The sequence below is a fragment of the Mytilus californianus genome, unplaced genomic scaffold (genome assembly GCF_021869535.1).
Source record: "Mytilus californianus isolate M0D057914Y unplaced genomic scaffold, xbMytCali1.0.p SCAF_1, whole genome shotgun sequence".
NCBI lineage: Eukaryota > Metazoa > Mollusca > Bivalvia > Mytilida > Mytilidae > Mytilus > Mytilus californianus.
Window position 1 is genome coordinate 79,332,900 of NW_026262581.1, and position 17,823 is coordinate 79,350,722.

Below are 17,823 nucleotides of genomic sequence, written 5' to 3' on the forward strand. Positions count from 1 at the left end.
ATTCAAAGATCACCTCTTTTATAAGGTCAGTTTTCTATGGTCCCAAGGGTGATCTTAATATACAGGTTTGAATATAGGCATATTCAGTGATGTATATATTTATATACTCATTAATGCTATACCCTTCATTTTAATAAAAGGAAATATGGGTATACAGGAACATCAATTTGATAGCAACCAAAAGACACAAAACTTAATTGCTAACACAGAAATATGTCTCGCCTATGTAACATAATCTTTTTTCATTACAGAGTTTTTAAAAATATATTTTATGTATAAAATATTATGTGTTATCAATAAGACAAACATCTAGAATAGGAAAACAGGCAAAAAAATTTAATTGGCAAAAATAATAGTTTTCAAGGAGCAATGTCAGAGGATGTGTACAACAGGTGAAAAATACATCCATCATGAAATCTGCTTACATCATCCAACAGTGCCATCTGTTGGTTACATTATATTTTACTGCTTCAATGCTAATGAAGTATTTCTATTAAATTAAAATTACATAATAGTATTGTTTCCTGGTAAACTGCTTAGAACAAATATGTTCTGTCAAACTGAAAATTAATTTTGTAACTTACGGGTAAAATAAACTTGATACAAATCATATGTACATATATTATATACTTATGTTAATTGTATCTGCATATAAAATACTTATAGAATCGTGGCATTTTTTGTTTTTGATACTGACATTATCAGCAAGAATATCGTGCCAGCCTGCTTAAGGGCGAGCTGATATTGGAGCTGATGAAGTCAGTATAAAAATATAATATGCCACATTATCCTTTTTATTGGCAATTTGTCCTCACAATATGACTTTCTTGGGTTAGAATTTGAAATTACATGAAATAATTCAAATCTTTTTTTTATAAAAGTGCATTTCATTTATAAATTGATGCACCTGGACATTATAAACATGAAGTTGCTGTATTATCATGTGACGTCATTATGTGTTAAAGAACCACATCCTGCTTGCTATCTGAACAAATATTAGGCAGCAGGATCAAAAGGAAACAGCACAAATTGCTGATAAAGCATTGTATATATATGTATATAACAGCTTCCAGTACGGACAGCGGTGCCCTCACAATTTAGATACACTATCTAGAGCTTAGTTGGATACTTATATAACACTGAAGTATCATAAAATTTTATATCATAATTGAAGCAAAAATTAGTAATTTCTTCCAAAAATCTCAAATGCCATTTTAATATTTTAGCAAAAAATCATATTCTATCTGACTTAATTTTTTGGAGTAAAATGTCAACAGGACCAAACGTTTCGAAACATCAGCAAATAACTTTGCAAACTTGACTCCAAATTTCATACAGTTTGATTAATAGACATAATCAGAAAATGGGAGATGCCTACAAAAAGGAAAATGCATTAACTGTTCATTAATTAATTAATATCCACCTTATTAATTAACATTAATATTGTGGGAGAACAAAATTGATGATCATATAGCATGCCTGTATAGTAAATCTAAAAATAATTAAACATGAAAGGTTAATAGTTGATATATCGAATCCAGCAACTCTGTGCTATTGATATAAGCTTCTGATGATGAATGTAGTAACATCTGTCTACAATATCCATGACAAAAATGGTCAAAATATAGACATTAAAAACAATTATTTACCAGTAATAATACAATAATACAAAACATATCAGATTGTGGATAAGAAATACTTGAGTATGGACTACAATTTGGAAAAAAAACTAAATATATTCTTTTCTCTAAGTTTGAATATATGACTGGCATGTGAATATAAGGACATAATTTAAAAAAAAAAATAATCAAAATTTTATATCAACAAAATCTTGCCTACTGAAAAACAAGATTGATAGCTTCAAATTATCTGAAATGACCTCTGTGAAATATCAAAGCCAAAATCTTTCCAAATTTCACAGGATTGATAATTGAAGAATTTTCTAAACTTCTTTATTTTGTATCAAATGGCTGACATATATGGCCTGTATGATGGCATATGAGTTACAACTGAACCACATTTGGGATTTCTAGACTAGAATCTAATTCATGACCAAAATATCTCTTTTCTGATCTCTAATTGCTGATTATTTTTTGCTGTGTACAGTTTCTTTCGAGCCACTATAGATTTTTCCCAAAATGCAAAAAATTAAAGGGCAATAACTTATTCTGGTGTCGTTCAATGGTTTCTCCTGTCTTGGAATTTGTATGGATCTTATATTGCTGATCATTTTTGCTTGTCAAAATTTCTCACCATCAAATATAGTTTTCAAAATATTAAACACCTTAAAAAAACATCATATAAGGGCAATAACTCCTTCAGGAATCATTCAATGGTTTCATCCATGTTGGCATTTTTGTTTTTTAAAATGTTGTATTGCTGATCATTTTTGCTGATTACAGTTTCTACCTTTTTATTATATTTTCCTAGATAAACGACAAAACCCGTAAATCACTAATTAATCATTATTTAAGGGCAATTACTCCCTAAGGAGTCATCAAATTGTTTCTGTTGTATTGGCCTTTTTGTAAATCTTGTATTGCTGATAATTTTTTACAGGAATGAAAAAACACAAACTTTACACTAGATACCCTAAAGATCATTCACCCCTAGTTTGGTTGAGATTGGTTCAGTAGTTAATTGACAACATGACAAGCTAAAGCTTTCAATTTATTAATTTGAATAAAATGAGACTGCAACAATGAATGTAGCTACTGCTTTGGAACACTATTTTGCTCAGGAAATCTTTTGTCCGTCGGATGATCCAAGGTTTGAAATCACTACTTCATCAACTTGATATGATAGCTGACATATAAGTATATTGGTTTCTTGAGATTCTGTTATGAATACACATTAATAATGACAATAGAGTCTGAACAATAAAGCCATGAAAAATTGTTGGTTGGGGGAGTAAAAAAACACTCTTGACCTTTGGTCAATACAACTTTATTAGATTACAAGAAAAGAGAAATGAATCTCTATCTAATTACGCATAACATATTTCCTCTGTGAAGATCTTGGTCTTTATATAGAAAACTTAATAAATGATACAGCTACTGACCCGTCTGATTGATTGATGTATATGTATATATATAAACAATATATGTATTTATCAACTGGATTAAACCCAGATAAATAAAAAAAATAGAGAAATTTTTTGTTAATCAATTGTTAAGGAATGGTAAATTACTTTTTTGTATAAACTTATAAAGGTCAAATCAATCTACAGAAACCTACACAGTATGAGTAACACGGTAAATGTCATCATCTTTACCATCAGCAATAATGTCACAGCATAGTCTTCTCAAACTTTAAATTTAGTTTTCCATAGGGTGTTAATTCAAAAATGATGTATTCTTACAGAGAGAATCAGTCTTAACTTAAAAAAAAAATAATCAGAATAATTAAAAAATCATTTTATAATAGTTATATAAAATCAGGGGATTTCACAGATTTTATTTAAAGAGAAGGCTTACTGTCAAAAGATATTGACTTATGCTATAAATCCACAGTATAACTAAGTACAAACTGTATGGAATTTCCACTCTTAAGGTGTAAAATTTCTTAATCCTGTAGAATCTGACAGTAAGGCAATATAAAAAATAAATCATTTTGCTTTTTTGTTGTGTCTGCTTCCTTTGCCTTCTCTCATCTTCTAAAAACTTGCCTCATACACCTTTTCAATTTTTTTTTAAATAGGCAAAGTCTGAGAATTAATCATATTTTGTACAAATACTATATACTGATACATGTACAATTTTAGATGGGAAATTAAAAAAAAAAGTAATTTTAATTCAACACTACTCGTTAGATACCAATTTGTTTGGGTACAGGCGAACCACGAATTTAAATATTCAGCCAATTACAAATTTTCTATGGGCTTTAAGGCAGACGTTGGCAAAACCATCAAATCAAATATCCACTAAAATGCAAGTTTTCCTCAATCCACGAAAATTGGTACCCATGACAATAAATGAATCCACAGTAGTTCCTGCCTCATCTCAAATTCTGATCTAAATATCTTATATGTGTGGCCTAATTAGTTTATCTGGTTAACCCTAGGTCTACTTATCAAAATGAAAGTTCAGAATTTAGCATTTTGAGCTATTTTTTTTAAGAAAGGCTAACTATTAAGTAAAAAGAAAATTATGGAGTAGAATACATTGTTATCAATTTGTCATTTTCTCATTCTGCGTGATTTTGACATCTTTTACCAATTTTAATTATCATGAGGACCTAATACAGTAAATACAGAGCCAGGAGCCTGTTGTTCAGTGGTTGTCGTTTGTTGATATGGTGCATAAGTGTTTCTCGTTTTTTATATAGATAAGACCGTTGGTTTTCCTGTTTGAATTGCTTTACACTAGTCATTTTGGGGACCTTTATAGCTTGCTGTTCGGTGTGAGCAAAGGCTCTGTGTTGAAGACCGTACTTTGACCTATAAGTTTTTACTTTTTACACATTGGGACTTGGATGGAGAGTTGTCTCATTGGCACTCATACTACATCTTCTTATTTCTAATTATGCTCTTGTCTCACATTCATTAAGCATTTTTTTTTAGGAAATAGAGAGCAGATTACTATTGACAATTTGGTAAATTATGTCCAAAACCATCAGAGGAAGTGTATAGTTTAGACATATTTGTGTACTGTTTTCACAACAAAATGTAAAATATTTGATTAACATTGTAAAATGGGTTCATTTCATACAAAATTTTGAAATGATGCTTGTCAGTATATAATATAAGTGATTAATCTAACTTTTGTTCACCATTATCCTAATTTTCAAATTTCAAAGTGTGTTCAAATAATCTGAATATGCAAGAATTTGAAAGTCATCTAAACTGATGAATAAAATTTTCAAAATTGATATATATTTGAATAAAATGTACATTCAATCATCTTCATAGAAATTTAAGTTTCAATAATACCAAATGATGCAATAAAAGCAGAAAATGTAACAATATGTTAATGGTAAAACAAGATTTTCAATATGTTCATCTTCTAAACACTGTACATTAAAATCCTATGTAGTTATCTTAAATATATAAATAATTTAACAAAATGGAAATTTCGCTTGCAATATCATTTTGCAATAACAGCTTTAAAGAAAATTAAGAATCTTTTATACATTCGACACATTTGAGCATCTTATATTTCTTCCAAAGTGGGTACAAATACAAAAGAAAACTTTCATATCGTTATATCCATCAAAATAGATGTTCTTCACATTTGCGCATTTTATGTTGTTTTTTTTTCAAAGTGGGTATAAATACAAAAGAAGACTTTCATATCGGTATATCCATTAAAATGTTTTAAGGAAGTAGTTTTAATAGTAGGTTAACTTATTCTACTGTAGGATACGATTACATAACATCATTAGTCTAGTTACAACTATATGTGGGTGTGTGGGTGTCAGTCAATATGCATCTCAGTTAAAACATTTCTTTGAAATCACTGTACTAAATACTGACAAAAAACAAAACTTGTATTCAATTTCAGTGTTCATCAAACGATATTCAATTTGCTTCATAAAATGACAATAAAAGTTAAATCAAAAACATGTCTAATTTCTATATACACTTCGATTTATTGACATATGAGTAAGAGTTCTTGCATCATAGTCTAATAGTAGTTGTTGCATGAAATGAAAAAGCATATTTTAAAAGTGAAATATAGTACGCCCACAAATTTGCAGAATGGACTCCACAGTTTCTAAGGAGCATTGGAGCCCATGTATCTTGAGACCAGCGCCTATCCGACAGAGCTGTGAGTCCCGTCATTGGAGCAATGTAGCCTAGTGCCCATATAAGTGAAGCTAAATTAATGAATTTCCAGCATAAAAGAATTATAATACTAAAGAAGGATTTTTCGAAAGGAAACTTGCAGTTTTCAAAGAACAGCAGACATATATGTAAAAAATAAATACCATATCAGCCTGCGTCAACATCAAAATTTAAATAATCTTAAATAATGTTGACTTGTACATATATTCAGTGCAAGGCTGATCATATATAAAATAGTTGCACGAAAAATCATCCTAGTTTCTATGAAATGCAAAGTATGCAGTTATAATGACCATCTTTAATCTCATCTTAATAATATTTCAGTCCACAGATCACTATGGGATGTCATTCTTGCCAAAGTTCTAGCATTAGTGTTGAATCTTCAGTTATACAGGACTTACTATGGGATGTCATTCTTGCCAGAGCTCTAGCATTTGGTGTTGAATCGTCAGTTATACAGGACTTACTATGGGATGTCATTCTTGCCAAAGCTTTACCATTTGATTTTGAATCTTCAGTTATACAGGACTTACTATGGGATGTTATTCTTGTCAAAGCTCTAGCATTTGGTGTTGAATCTTTAGTTATACAGGACTTACTATGGGATGTCATTCTTGCCAGAGCTCTAGCATTTGGTGTTGAATCTTCATTTATACAGGACTTACTATGGGATGTCATTCTTGCCAAAGCTCTAGCATTTGGTGTTGAATTTTCAGTTATACAGGACTTACTATGGGATGTCATTCTTGCCAAAGCTCTAGCATTTGGTGTTGAATCTTTAGTTATACAGGACTTACTATGGGATGTCATTCTTGCCAGAGCTCTAGCATTTGGTGTTGAATCTTCATTTATACAGGACTTACTATGGGATGTCATTCTTGCCAAAGCTCTAGCATTAGTGTTGAATCTTCAGTTATACAGGACTTAATATGGGATGTCATTCTTGCCAAAGCCATAGCATTTGATGTCGAATCTTCAGTTATACAGGCCTTTTTGAAACTGCCAGTACCTACCTAATCAACCTGACTAAAAAACTTATACTGTATCCCCACTTGGCTAAAGTGGATCTGGTAATGCTCTGATTAAGTCAATCTTGCTATAAAGGTTACCTGCATTATGCCAAAACCTCTTCTTTTTCCAATGTAGTTAATACATATATATTTTAAACTTCAACTCAATTAAAGGACACCCTCTTATTAGGTCAGTTTTTCTTGTCCTGTGGGTGACCTTTTTATATAAGTTTATCTATATTTTCTATTGTGAAGACTTTATTTAGAATCCTTTTGTCCTAACCATAAATATACTTAAAAAATTGGAGGCAGGAATTATAATAATCATAACAGAAAAAAGACTGTATTGTCAGATCCAGCACAAGTGAAGTGTGGACGCTGGAGTTGTATTTCTATCAAATTGTACCTTAAATAAATCAGCAAATATAACTTACAATACATTGTAGTTATTTGTGAAGAGATAACATAACGTTTGCCTTTATATATTTGGCAAAAAAAAAAAAAAAATACAGTGAATTTAGAATACATGTAGACAAAATTAAGTTTCTATAAATGAAAAAAAATAATAGAAAAAACAGATGTGCTGAATACAGAAGCAAAAAACTAATGTAAGAATACAGAATAATGTGATCAAAATCAACAAAACTCACAACATATCAATAAAAGGCTGGTTGCTTTTTCTATATTTTCAGATTACAGAGACTATATGTATTTGTATCAATAATACTTTGGAAGTTAGCATTTGTGGATTGTGAAGAACAAAATCAAACAGAAAGGGGTACCAATTGGCAGTTATTTGACTAATAACCGCCCACTCAACAATTTGGTATCTTGTCCCATGTAGCACATTTCAGAAAAAAAATCAACCTATCTATATGTGTCTGTCTGAATGCTATATTTGTCTGTTTGAATGCTTGACACAGATTTTAAGTTCATACTATATCCTATTTGTTTAATGCCAATAACAAGCACATGCTTTTGCATTTTATTTTGAAGTTACATGCAGGAAATTTTATGATGATGATCTCCATTATCTGATTGTGTAGGAGTAACCTTACAAAACATTCTTACATTTGTTTTTTGCTTCTTAATATTTTGAATAATTTCATCTTGATTGTTTAATACTGTAGATAATTTGCAAAAAAAACCAGTCATTGTTCGTATATTTCAGTAAGCAAAGTCACAAATATATCAAACTAATCAATCATGCGTAAAATAACCTATACATTTTAGACAGCATGGAATAAATGGGGAATGTGTCCATGGGACATAGATGATGCCCCCACTTGCATATCATAATGAAGTTATAAAGGGACATAACTGAAGAAAACTAAAAGTGATGCTACCCAAATTTGTACTTGATCTGAGTTTTGTGGTAATAAGTATTGTGTATCAGTCTCAAAACATTTGGTTGTGGCTAACTTAAGTTAGAGAACAGAAACGAAAAATTCAGCAAATTTTCCATTTGTAAATAGGCACAACTCAAGAACGGTAAAGGTGATAACACCAAAATTCAAACTTGGTCTGTATTTTATGGTAATAAGCATTGTGTGTAAGTTTCATAACATTTGGTAGAGGCAAACTAAAGTTATAGAACAGAAACCAAAAATTCAGCAATTTTTATGTTTATAAAGGGGCATTACTCAAGAATGGTATAAGTAATGCCACCCAATTTCAAACTTGATCTGTATTATGTGGTAATTAGCATTGTGTATAAGTTTCATAACATTTGGTTGAGGCAAACCTAAGTTAGAGAACAGAAAAGAAAAAAAAAAGGAAAGTTTCCCCATGAACACAGATGATGCCCCCCCCCCTTGCATACCACATTATAAAGGGACATAATAAGAACAATAAAAGTGACGCTACCCAAATTTGTACTTGATCTGAGTTTTGTGGTAATAAGTATTGTGTAAAGGTTTCATAATGTTTGGTTGGGGCAAACTTAAGTTACAGAACGGAAACTAAAGATTTTACAATTTTTCGATTTATAAAGGGGCATAACTCGATAATGATTAAAGTGACGCCACCAAAATTCAACTTGATCTGTATTTTGTGGTAATAAGCATTGTGTATAAGTTTCATAATATTTGGTTGAGACAAACTTAAGTTCAAGAACAGAAACTAAAAATTTGGAATTTATCCATTTATAAAGGGGCATAACTCTAGAACGGTTAAAGTGACCCCACTAAAATTCACACTTGATCTGTGTTTTGTGGTAATAAGCATTGTGTATAAGTTTCATAACATTTGGTTGAGGCAAACTTAAGTTAGAGAAAGGAAACTAAAAATTTTGTAATTTTTCCATTTTTAAAGGGGCATAACTTTAGAACAGTCAGAGTGACGCTACCAAAATTCAAACTAGATCTGTATTTTGTGGTAATAAGCATTGTGTATAAGTTTCATAACATTTGGTTGAGGCAAACTCAAGTTAGAGAACGGAAACCAATTTTGGGACGTACAGACGGACAAAGTAAAACTTAATGCCCCCTTCGCTACGACGGGGGCATAAAAATTCAGCAATTTTTATGTTTAGAAAGGGGCATAACTCAATTTCGAACTTGATCTGTATTTTATGGTAATAAGCATTGTGTATAAGTTTCATAACATTTGGTTGAGGCAAACTAAAGTTAGAGAACGGAAACGAAAAATTCAGCAATTTTTATGTTTAGAAAGGGACATAACTCAAGAACGGTAAAAGTGAAGCCACCCAATTTCAAACTTTGATCTGTATTTTATAGTAATAAACATTGTGTATAAGTTTCATAACATTTGGTTGAGGCAAACTAAAGTTAGAGAACAGAAACCAACTTTGGGACGGACAGACGGACGGACGTACAGACAGACAAGGGTAAAACTTATTGTCCCCTCTGCTACGGCGGGGGCATAAAAAAGGAGTTGATGTAGAATGGCCATGGTATGAATGACTTGAGATGGGGTATACATCAATGAGACAGATACCCAAACAACATAAAAAAAAGAATAATGTGTCTGAGGACACGAATGCTCCTGCTCAAGCTTTGCAATTTTCCAAGTTAAAAAGGGGCATAACTCTAGAACTGTATAAGACTCACTGCCCAAATTCGAACTCTGTCTGCATATTGTGGTTCTTAGCATTTTGTATGTGTTTCTTAACACTTTGCATGAGGCAAACTTAAGTAAGGTTGGGTAATAAAAATGGGATGGACGAAAAGATGGAAAGACGGATGGACGGAAAGACGGACTGTCAAGAGTAACACTTAATGCCCCTGTTGTCCATGGTGGTGGCATAAAAATATAAAGACGTCTCGATGTCAACATACTGTATTCAAAAAGAGACAAGTGTCTAAAGAATATGTCTACCTCTTTATTGTCCTGAATCTAGAACATGCTTATACATTTCATTAATAGCCTCAAAACCTGTTACTGATTCACCCTGATTGCCACAGTTACAAAACCAAAGTTACTATTAAAGTATATAAATTTGGTAATGTACTTTCATTCTGTGAAAAAAGTTATGAGCAGGTAAGTCAACATAAATTTATTATTCAGATTCCCCCTTAAAAGGAACCCTTTACTTTTTTTTTTATTAACAATAAAATTGATCATAGTAAACTTACTTGGATTCTTAATCTTTTTACTCTTTTACCAACAAATAGATAATTTAACATGGTAGAAAGGTCAAGCAGGATCATTCATCTTATCACAATTAACATTGATCCATTCTTTAAGGTAGCCAGTCTACAAGACCAGCTTAAGAAAACAATTTGCCAGTACATTATAGTGTTAAAAAATGAATGTGTCCATAGTACATGGATGCCCCACTTGTACTATCATTTTCTATGTTCAGTGGACCATGAAATTGGGGTCAAAACTCTAATTTGGCATTAAAATTAGAAAGATCATATCATAGGGAACATGTGTACTTAGTTTCAAGTTGATTGGACTTCAACTTCATCAAAAACTTCCTTGACCAAAAACTTTAACCTGAAGCAGGACAGACAGAAGGATGGACGGACGAATGAACGGACACACAGACCAAAAAACATAATGCCCCTAGGTTGCGCATAAAAATCTCGGACCTGAGAAAAACAACAGGAAAGTCAATATATTTCCTATAAACTATTGATGAGACATAATTAACACGTTCCATGATGATAGACAGGCTGTTATTTTGAAGGCTGCAATGGTAAACAACTTTCAACATGTTTATTATACCTTAAATCGTATGTGCTTGTCTGTTCGTTTGAAATATCACAACTGCTGCTCTATAACTATTCTTTCAATTTAATCCTGGAGTTATTATAAATTTGAAATTATTTTCATATACCCTTCACCTTTATAGCAAACCAGCCAATTACTACACAGAGAGAGAGAGAGAGTGCACTAAGTCCATGCAGTTCTTACCGATAGTGTTTTGGAAAGATCCTTTATTGAAGCATGAAATTAGGTACATGGTATATATAAATGGTACAAATTATCAATTTTATATTTGATCAATAGTTACACCTAGTAATTTCAGGGCTACAAGTGCTTCAATTTTCAAAGCTAATGAGTTCACTTTTCTCATTTTATTCTGCAGTTTTTTATTTTCTTAAGGTCATTTACAGAACGTTCCTGCAGAGACCTGTTATTCTAATACATTGTATATCACTTCAAATCTTTGTTACATTAGAATTGATTACTTTTAATAATAAAGACATTTACTGGCTGGCATCAGTGGATTTATTCTTCCATAATATAAACAAAACTTCTACAATTAAAAATCTGACGAAAAATCTAACAGTTTACCAAATTACTTTTATAACTAGTGATTAAAATGAATTTTATATACATCTATATAAACAATTGTAAAGTATTGGAATAAAAATTGTACATGTGAAACAATGACTTCCACCTGAGCAATTTTGGTTTCAACACCTGATATTCGTAAAACTGTTCATCTAACAGTAAAACTAGAACTGAATTGACAACTTGCATAAAAAGTTGTAACCTTTTTATGATTTTTGTTGCAATAACCTTTAAGGTAGTGACTGCTATGATAATCAGTCCATATAATTCCAGGTGACTAAATATGGATCAATTTTGAAAGTATTCAAATAAATAATGGAGTCAAGTAAACAGAAAAACAATTGTTTGACAAATTTCAAGTCACCTGGAATTATAAGCAAGTCATAACCTTTGCAACCTCAATGAAACACCAACATGATGCTTACAAGGTCGTCTTTTCAAAACCAATAATAACATTTAGATGGAAGTTATTATAAACAAAATATTCTCACATGATAGTAAATGAGTTCTTTACTTTGACTCCACACTCATTAGCATTGTTACCTGAACAAAAAGCCATCTGTCATCTCCTCAAACAATGCTATCAATTTTGGTGCAAGTCAAGATTCTTAAAAAACCTAGGCCATTATGACTCCCCACCTTAGTGAATCTTTACATTGATTCCAACAACAGAATGGTTCAAAGTGATTTTTTTCCAGTTATTTTCATTTCTAAATAAAATGATGTTTAAATGATCTAACAGCATTACAGGATATAAACTTCGATGTAAATTTGAACAAAAGGGCAACATTTGAGGTATGTCAGACTGATCTATTTTTTACCTGTATGCTGATCTGCTCAATAAAGTGTATAACTTTCTTACAACACATTCAAAACTAGGCAAAAATCTGGCCTAAGGGCAAGCTGGTCTAAATAATGGGCATGCTTGAATTGCAAAAATTTTAGCTGTTCTGCATAACAAAAGACAACATGATTATAAAGATAAGCTGTACTTACTTTGGAGAAGGCATCATGGTTGGAGGGGGAGGTGACTGGTCATCAACTCTGGAGTTCTTGTAAGCAGCAGCATCTTCACTTGATATGTAGGTAATACTGAGAGAGAGAGAAAAAAACAAAGTATATATTATCTACTGAAAGCCTGGTCTTTACAGCTGATGGCCTATAAGCATGTTGATAAATTATGATTGATTGTTAGTGTTTAACACCACTTTCAGCACTCGGCTCTATCATGGGGCTAGTTTTTATAGGTTGGGACGCCTGATTACCTGGAGAGAACCATAGGCAGGTAAACTGGCAATCCTGTTCAATTAAAAGCACCTTGCCAATAGCTAATGTCAGTTCACAACCTCAGTGATGAGAGGCTAGTGATCACTGGAGATGAATGACCATTGGGTCATTGAGGCCCTGTTCACCTTGCCAATAGCGAATGTCAGTTCACAACCTCTGTGTTGACAAACTAGAGATCACTGGAGATGAACTACTTAGACCATTGGGTCATCGAGGCCCTGTTCACCTTGCCAATAGCGAATGTCAGCTCACAACCTCAAGTGTTGACAGGCTAGAGATCACTGGAGATGAACTACTTAGACCATTGGGCCATCGAGGCCCTGTTCATTAATTATTAAAAAATACAACCTTGTTTGTATAACTGATTAAAAAAGTCTTAGAACAGAACCACTTAAAACATTCCTTAAAACAAGACACATTTTGATATACTGTTGGTGTGGTTCATAGGTGTTTCTCGTTTTTTGTATAGATTAGACCGTTAGTTTTCCTGTTTGAATTGTTTTACACTAGTCATTTTGGCGCCCTTTTAGCTTGCTGTTCAGTGTGAGCAAAGGCTCCGTGTTGAAGGCCATACTTTGACCTATAATTGTTTACTCTTTATATATTGTGACTTGGATGGAGAGTTGTCTCATTGGCACTCATACCACATCTTCCTATTTATATTAAATAACAGTGACCTTTTTATGTTGGCTGAAGTCTATACAAACATCCATTAAAGGATATTTTGCTTCAATTTGCCATGTACTTTTAGTTTCAAATTTACCATAGATTTATGATAAGAGTTGACAAGATTGGGCATTAGATGGCAGAATTTGTGTTGTTTCAGACAATATATCAGGTCACTAATTGCTTTAATGCAAGAAACTTGTTTTTTTTCTTTTAAGAACATCAAAAAGATCCTTGAAAATTGTATATATATTGTTACTTTTATTGTACAATATATTCTGTACCAGATTTATCACTCGTTCATTTGTTTCGATCAACAACACAATTATCACAAATTTAAAAGTACATTTTATTATTATCAAACAGTCATAATTTTCATTAAATAAAATGAACTTTTCATCAAAAATAGTTAATAATACAGATCAATGTATTCCATTGGCTATGAGTTTTCTATGAGAGCTTTATTACTGTGAAGTTTTTTTTGTTTTTTTTTAAATGCTTTGATCAACAACACGATTATCAGAATCCTAAAAGTGCATCTTCTCATCAAATCTATGGTAAAAAAAAAAACAAGTCATAATTTTCGTTAAATGGAATGAGCTTTGCATTATAAAATAGCTGAGTTCAGTTCAATGTATTCCATTTGTTCTTAAGAATAGCAATGAGATTGCTATGAGAGGTTTATGACTGGGAAGTTTATTTTTCTAAATAACATCTTTGTTTTGATCAACAACACGATTATCAGAATCCTAAAAGTGCATCTTCTCTTCAAAAGTATGGTTAAAAAAAGTCATAATTTTCGTTAAATGGAATGAGCTTTGCATTGTAAAGTAGTTAAAAGTTTTAGATCAATGTATTCCGGCTCTTAACAACAGCAACAAGCCTTCTATGCGAGGTTTATCTCTGCGAAGTTTATTTTTCTAAAAAAAATCTTTGTTTTGTTCAACAACACAAATAACAAAATTGTAAAAGTGCATCTTCTCATCAAATATATGGATAAAAAAGAAGATAAGCCATAATTTTCGTTAAACAGAATTAATTTTCATGGTAAAATGGTTGAAGTTTTCGAAACAATGTTTTCCATTCGTTGATTATTAGAACAATGAGCTGTTAAGAGGATTGTTACCTGAACCAAGCGACTTTCTATCAGATAGTCTAAAAGCTTTTCATTTAGAGCATGTAATACAGAAAAAATCAATAAGTTGAACTCAAAGCCAACAAATGAAACAGAATAAACTATATTGTCTCTTTAATTTTCTTTTGTTTGTCGCCTGTATATCCTTTAATATTAATTTGTATACTGGCATTGTGCGCCTAAAATTTTACAGCCGCTAAGAGTTCAGGCAATTCTATTACCATTTAATGCTTAGAAGAAATTGAAGAAGTCAATTATTTGCATTTAATGTCAGTTATTGATAGAAGTTTGACCTTAAGTGACAAGGCTGTTCCATAGGCCTTCTTACTAGTTAGTAACAACCCAAAGTATTGATTTTGTCTCCAAGATTCAACACAAATGTCTTTTAGAAAACTGATCCTATCAGTAACTGTTGTTTTTCGTGTGAGTGACTGCACTTAATCTATATATCGCTATTTCCTGTATGTATTGGGAGTAAATCTTTGTAGATTCCATAAACTTTGAAAATAATTCTGTAATTATTCATTGGCTCTGTCTAGTCAGAAGAAAAATACAATTTCTGCTGGAATGAGCAGTAGCTAAAACATTACCCTTTATATGTGACAGATAGTTGATATGAATGTTTGTTCATGTACTGACCTTTGCTAAAATATATAATCTCTCATATGTGTCAGACAGATTTATTTATATATTTGTTGACCAACAACTTAATAGAAAAATCTATGTTAAAATATGGTCTTGTATATAAACTTGAGGCTCCTTTGTCACATGATTTTTTTCACATAAATTATGTTACATTGCAAACCCAAACAATGGATCTCATATAAGAATAAGACTTTGAATTGGCATCACAATATTTGAAGAGTTATTACCAATAATAAATGCAGGTTTAGTGACACAAATTATTCTCAAACTAAAAATATGTGGGTGGGTTTTCTGGGGGTCAGTTGTATCACTGGACACTATTTTTTATAGACTATATAACCATGCCAATTACCTTAAAAAAATAAGGTTGAAACATGGAAGACTAAGGCCTACATTTCTGCTTGATTGGGCTGTTGAATAGTGTAGTTTGATAAAAAGCATTAAAATAGCAATACATTAAAAAATAAACTGCTTCGCTGAGCGCAGCTAGATACGCCCGCAGAGGTCCAACCCTGAACAGTTGGGGCAAAAATGGACACAATATTCAAGCTTGATTCAGGTCCGAATTTGGATTGTAATTAAATATTTGACATATTATAGGTTTCTGAATAAATGTAGTCAAAGATCTTGAAATTGGTTATATGAATTGAATTTATATTCAATTAAAGATTTCTTGCTGTTGTGCAATACTTAGTAAATCTGTTGTCAGACTATAAACAAATAAAGTTCAATTAATTCTCAATGTCATATTAGAAATTTATGAAAATAAAAAGGGAGCTTACATCAATAGATATAAACAATTCACCAAAGTTTCATGAGAATTGGTGACAGCATTTTCGAGTTATTGTCCGAAAACTGGAAAATCACCCCTTTTTTAATGAATAAAACCCCATAACTTAGAAATGTAAAATGTAAAATTTATAAAATTCTAAAGGGAGCTTACATCAATACATACAAACAATTCACCAAAGTTTCATAAGAATTGCTGAAAGCATTTTTGAGTTTTTGTCCGAAAACTGGAAAATCCCCCCTTTTTTCATGAATAAAACCCTGTAACTCGAAAACGTAAAATCGAAAATTTATAAAAATTGAAAGGGAGCTCATGTCAATAGATATAAACAATTCACCACAATTTCTTGCAAGTTGGTGAAAGCATTCTAGAATTATTGTCCAAAAACTGGAAAATCCCCCTTTTTTTAATGAATAAAACCCCATAACTCGGAAACGTAAAATCTATATTTTATAAAAAACGAAAGGGAGCTCACGTCAATAGATATAAACAATTCACTAAAGTTTTATGCAAATTGGTTAAAGCATTTTTGAGTTAATGTCCGACATGTTGACGACGGACAGACGGACGGACGGACAGACGGACAACGGTATACCATAATACGTCCCGTAAACTGGCGTATAATTATCAGGAACATCTCTAATTTTTAATTCTGACTTAGGTAAAAGAAAATTTTCATATAATTTCATTTAAATCCATAGAAATGTAATTATTAGAGGTCTTACAAATTATGTCAGAAGGACATATGGATTGACAAAGTTTACCATATTTATGCCCCACCTATGATAGTAGAGGGACATTATGTTTTTCGGTCTGTGCGTCCGTTTGTTCATTCGTTTGTTCGTCAGTCCGTCTGTCCGTCCGTCTGTCCTGCTTCAGGTTAAAGTTTTTGGTGAATACACATGTTCCCTATGATATGATCTTTCTAATTTTAATGCCAAATTAAGAGTTTTGACCCCAACTTCACGGTCCACTAAACATAGAAAAGATAGTGCCAGTGAGGCATCCGTGTACTATGGACACATTCTTGTTTTTTTTTTTAATTTGCCACTGGAAATTAAGCCACCAACAATCAATCTATCAACCGTTAATTTTCAAAAGGCACTCTGTTTCAAAATGGACTGGAATACTGTAAATCATTTGGTTTATCAAGTGGCACTAATTATCTAACTTGACTGATATATTGGTAACATAAATCTTTCATATAAGGGTCACCGATATCCTTAATGAAATATTAACACAAGAGTGCTTGCATTATTGGATATATAGATTCAACAACAGTTGGCCTGCATTGTGGCAATGGCCAATAATTTATACATATCTTAAAGAGACAACAAAAATTTATCCCCCCATCGAAAAAGTATCGATTAACATCTATTATAACACAAAATAGTTAAAGCCATTTTCCGAATGACACAATGACCTGATTTGGTTTCTATCAAAATTAAAACGATATCACACTAACAGAAATCCATACACTTAATGATCATAAACAAGACAAACATTTCTCTGCCTGATACGATCTTAATGAAAACCCAAGGGCAAGCATAATTTCCTCAGTGGCTGATTGCAAATAGGATCTATGTCTTCATCTTCACGTCAATAAAGTACCTATATAACCTCTTGTATTAATGACAGAATAACACTCCATATAAACATTACTTACTAGAAAATAATTACATTTCTTCTTAACAACTCTCTGTCACACAGATAGTAGTTACAATTTCCTATGTTAGAT

General features: G+C 31.7%; 1 protein-coding gene across 8 annotated transcripts in view; it reads right to left on the reverse strand.

Moving 5' to 3' along the window:
• Positions 1-17,823, reverse strand: part of LOC127707937 (multiple PDZ domain protein-like) — a 189,105-nt gene that overhangs the window by 68,349 nt on the left and 102,933 nt on the right. For 6 of the 8 annotated variants that reach the window (XM_052212723.1, XM_052212715.1, XM_052212742.1 and 3 more), the window contains 2 exons: positions 12,559-12,654; positions 11,179-11,199 (listed from right to left, as the gene is read on the reverse strand). In XM_052212723.1, coding sequence (XP_052068683.1) covers positions 11,179-11,199; positions 12,559-12,654 — 117 coding nt within the window. The remainder of the gene's footprint in view (positions 1-11,178; positions 11,200-12,558; positions 12,655-17,823) is intronic. The other 2 variants (XM_052212752.1, XM_052212706.1) reach the window with 1 other exon arrangement.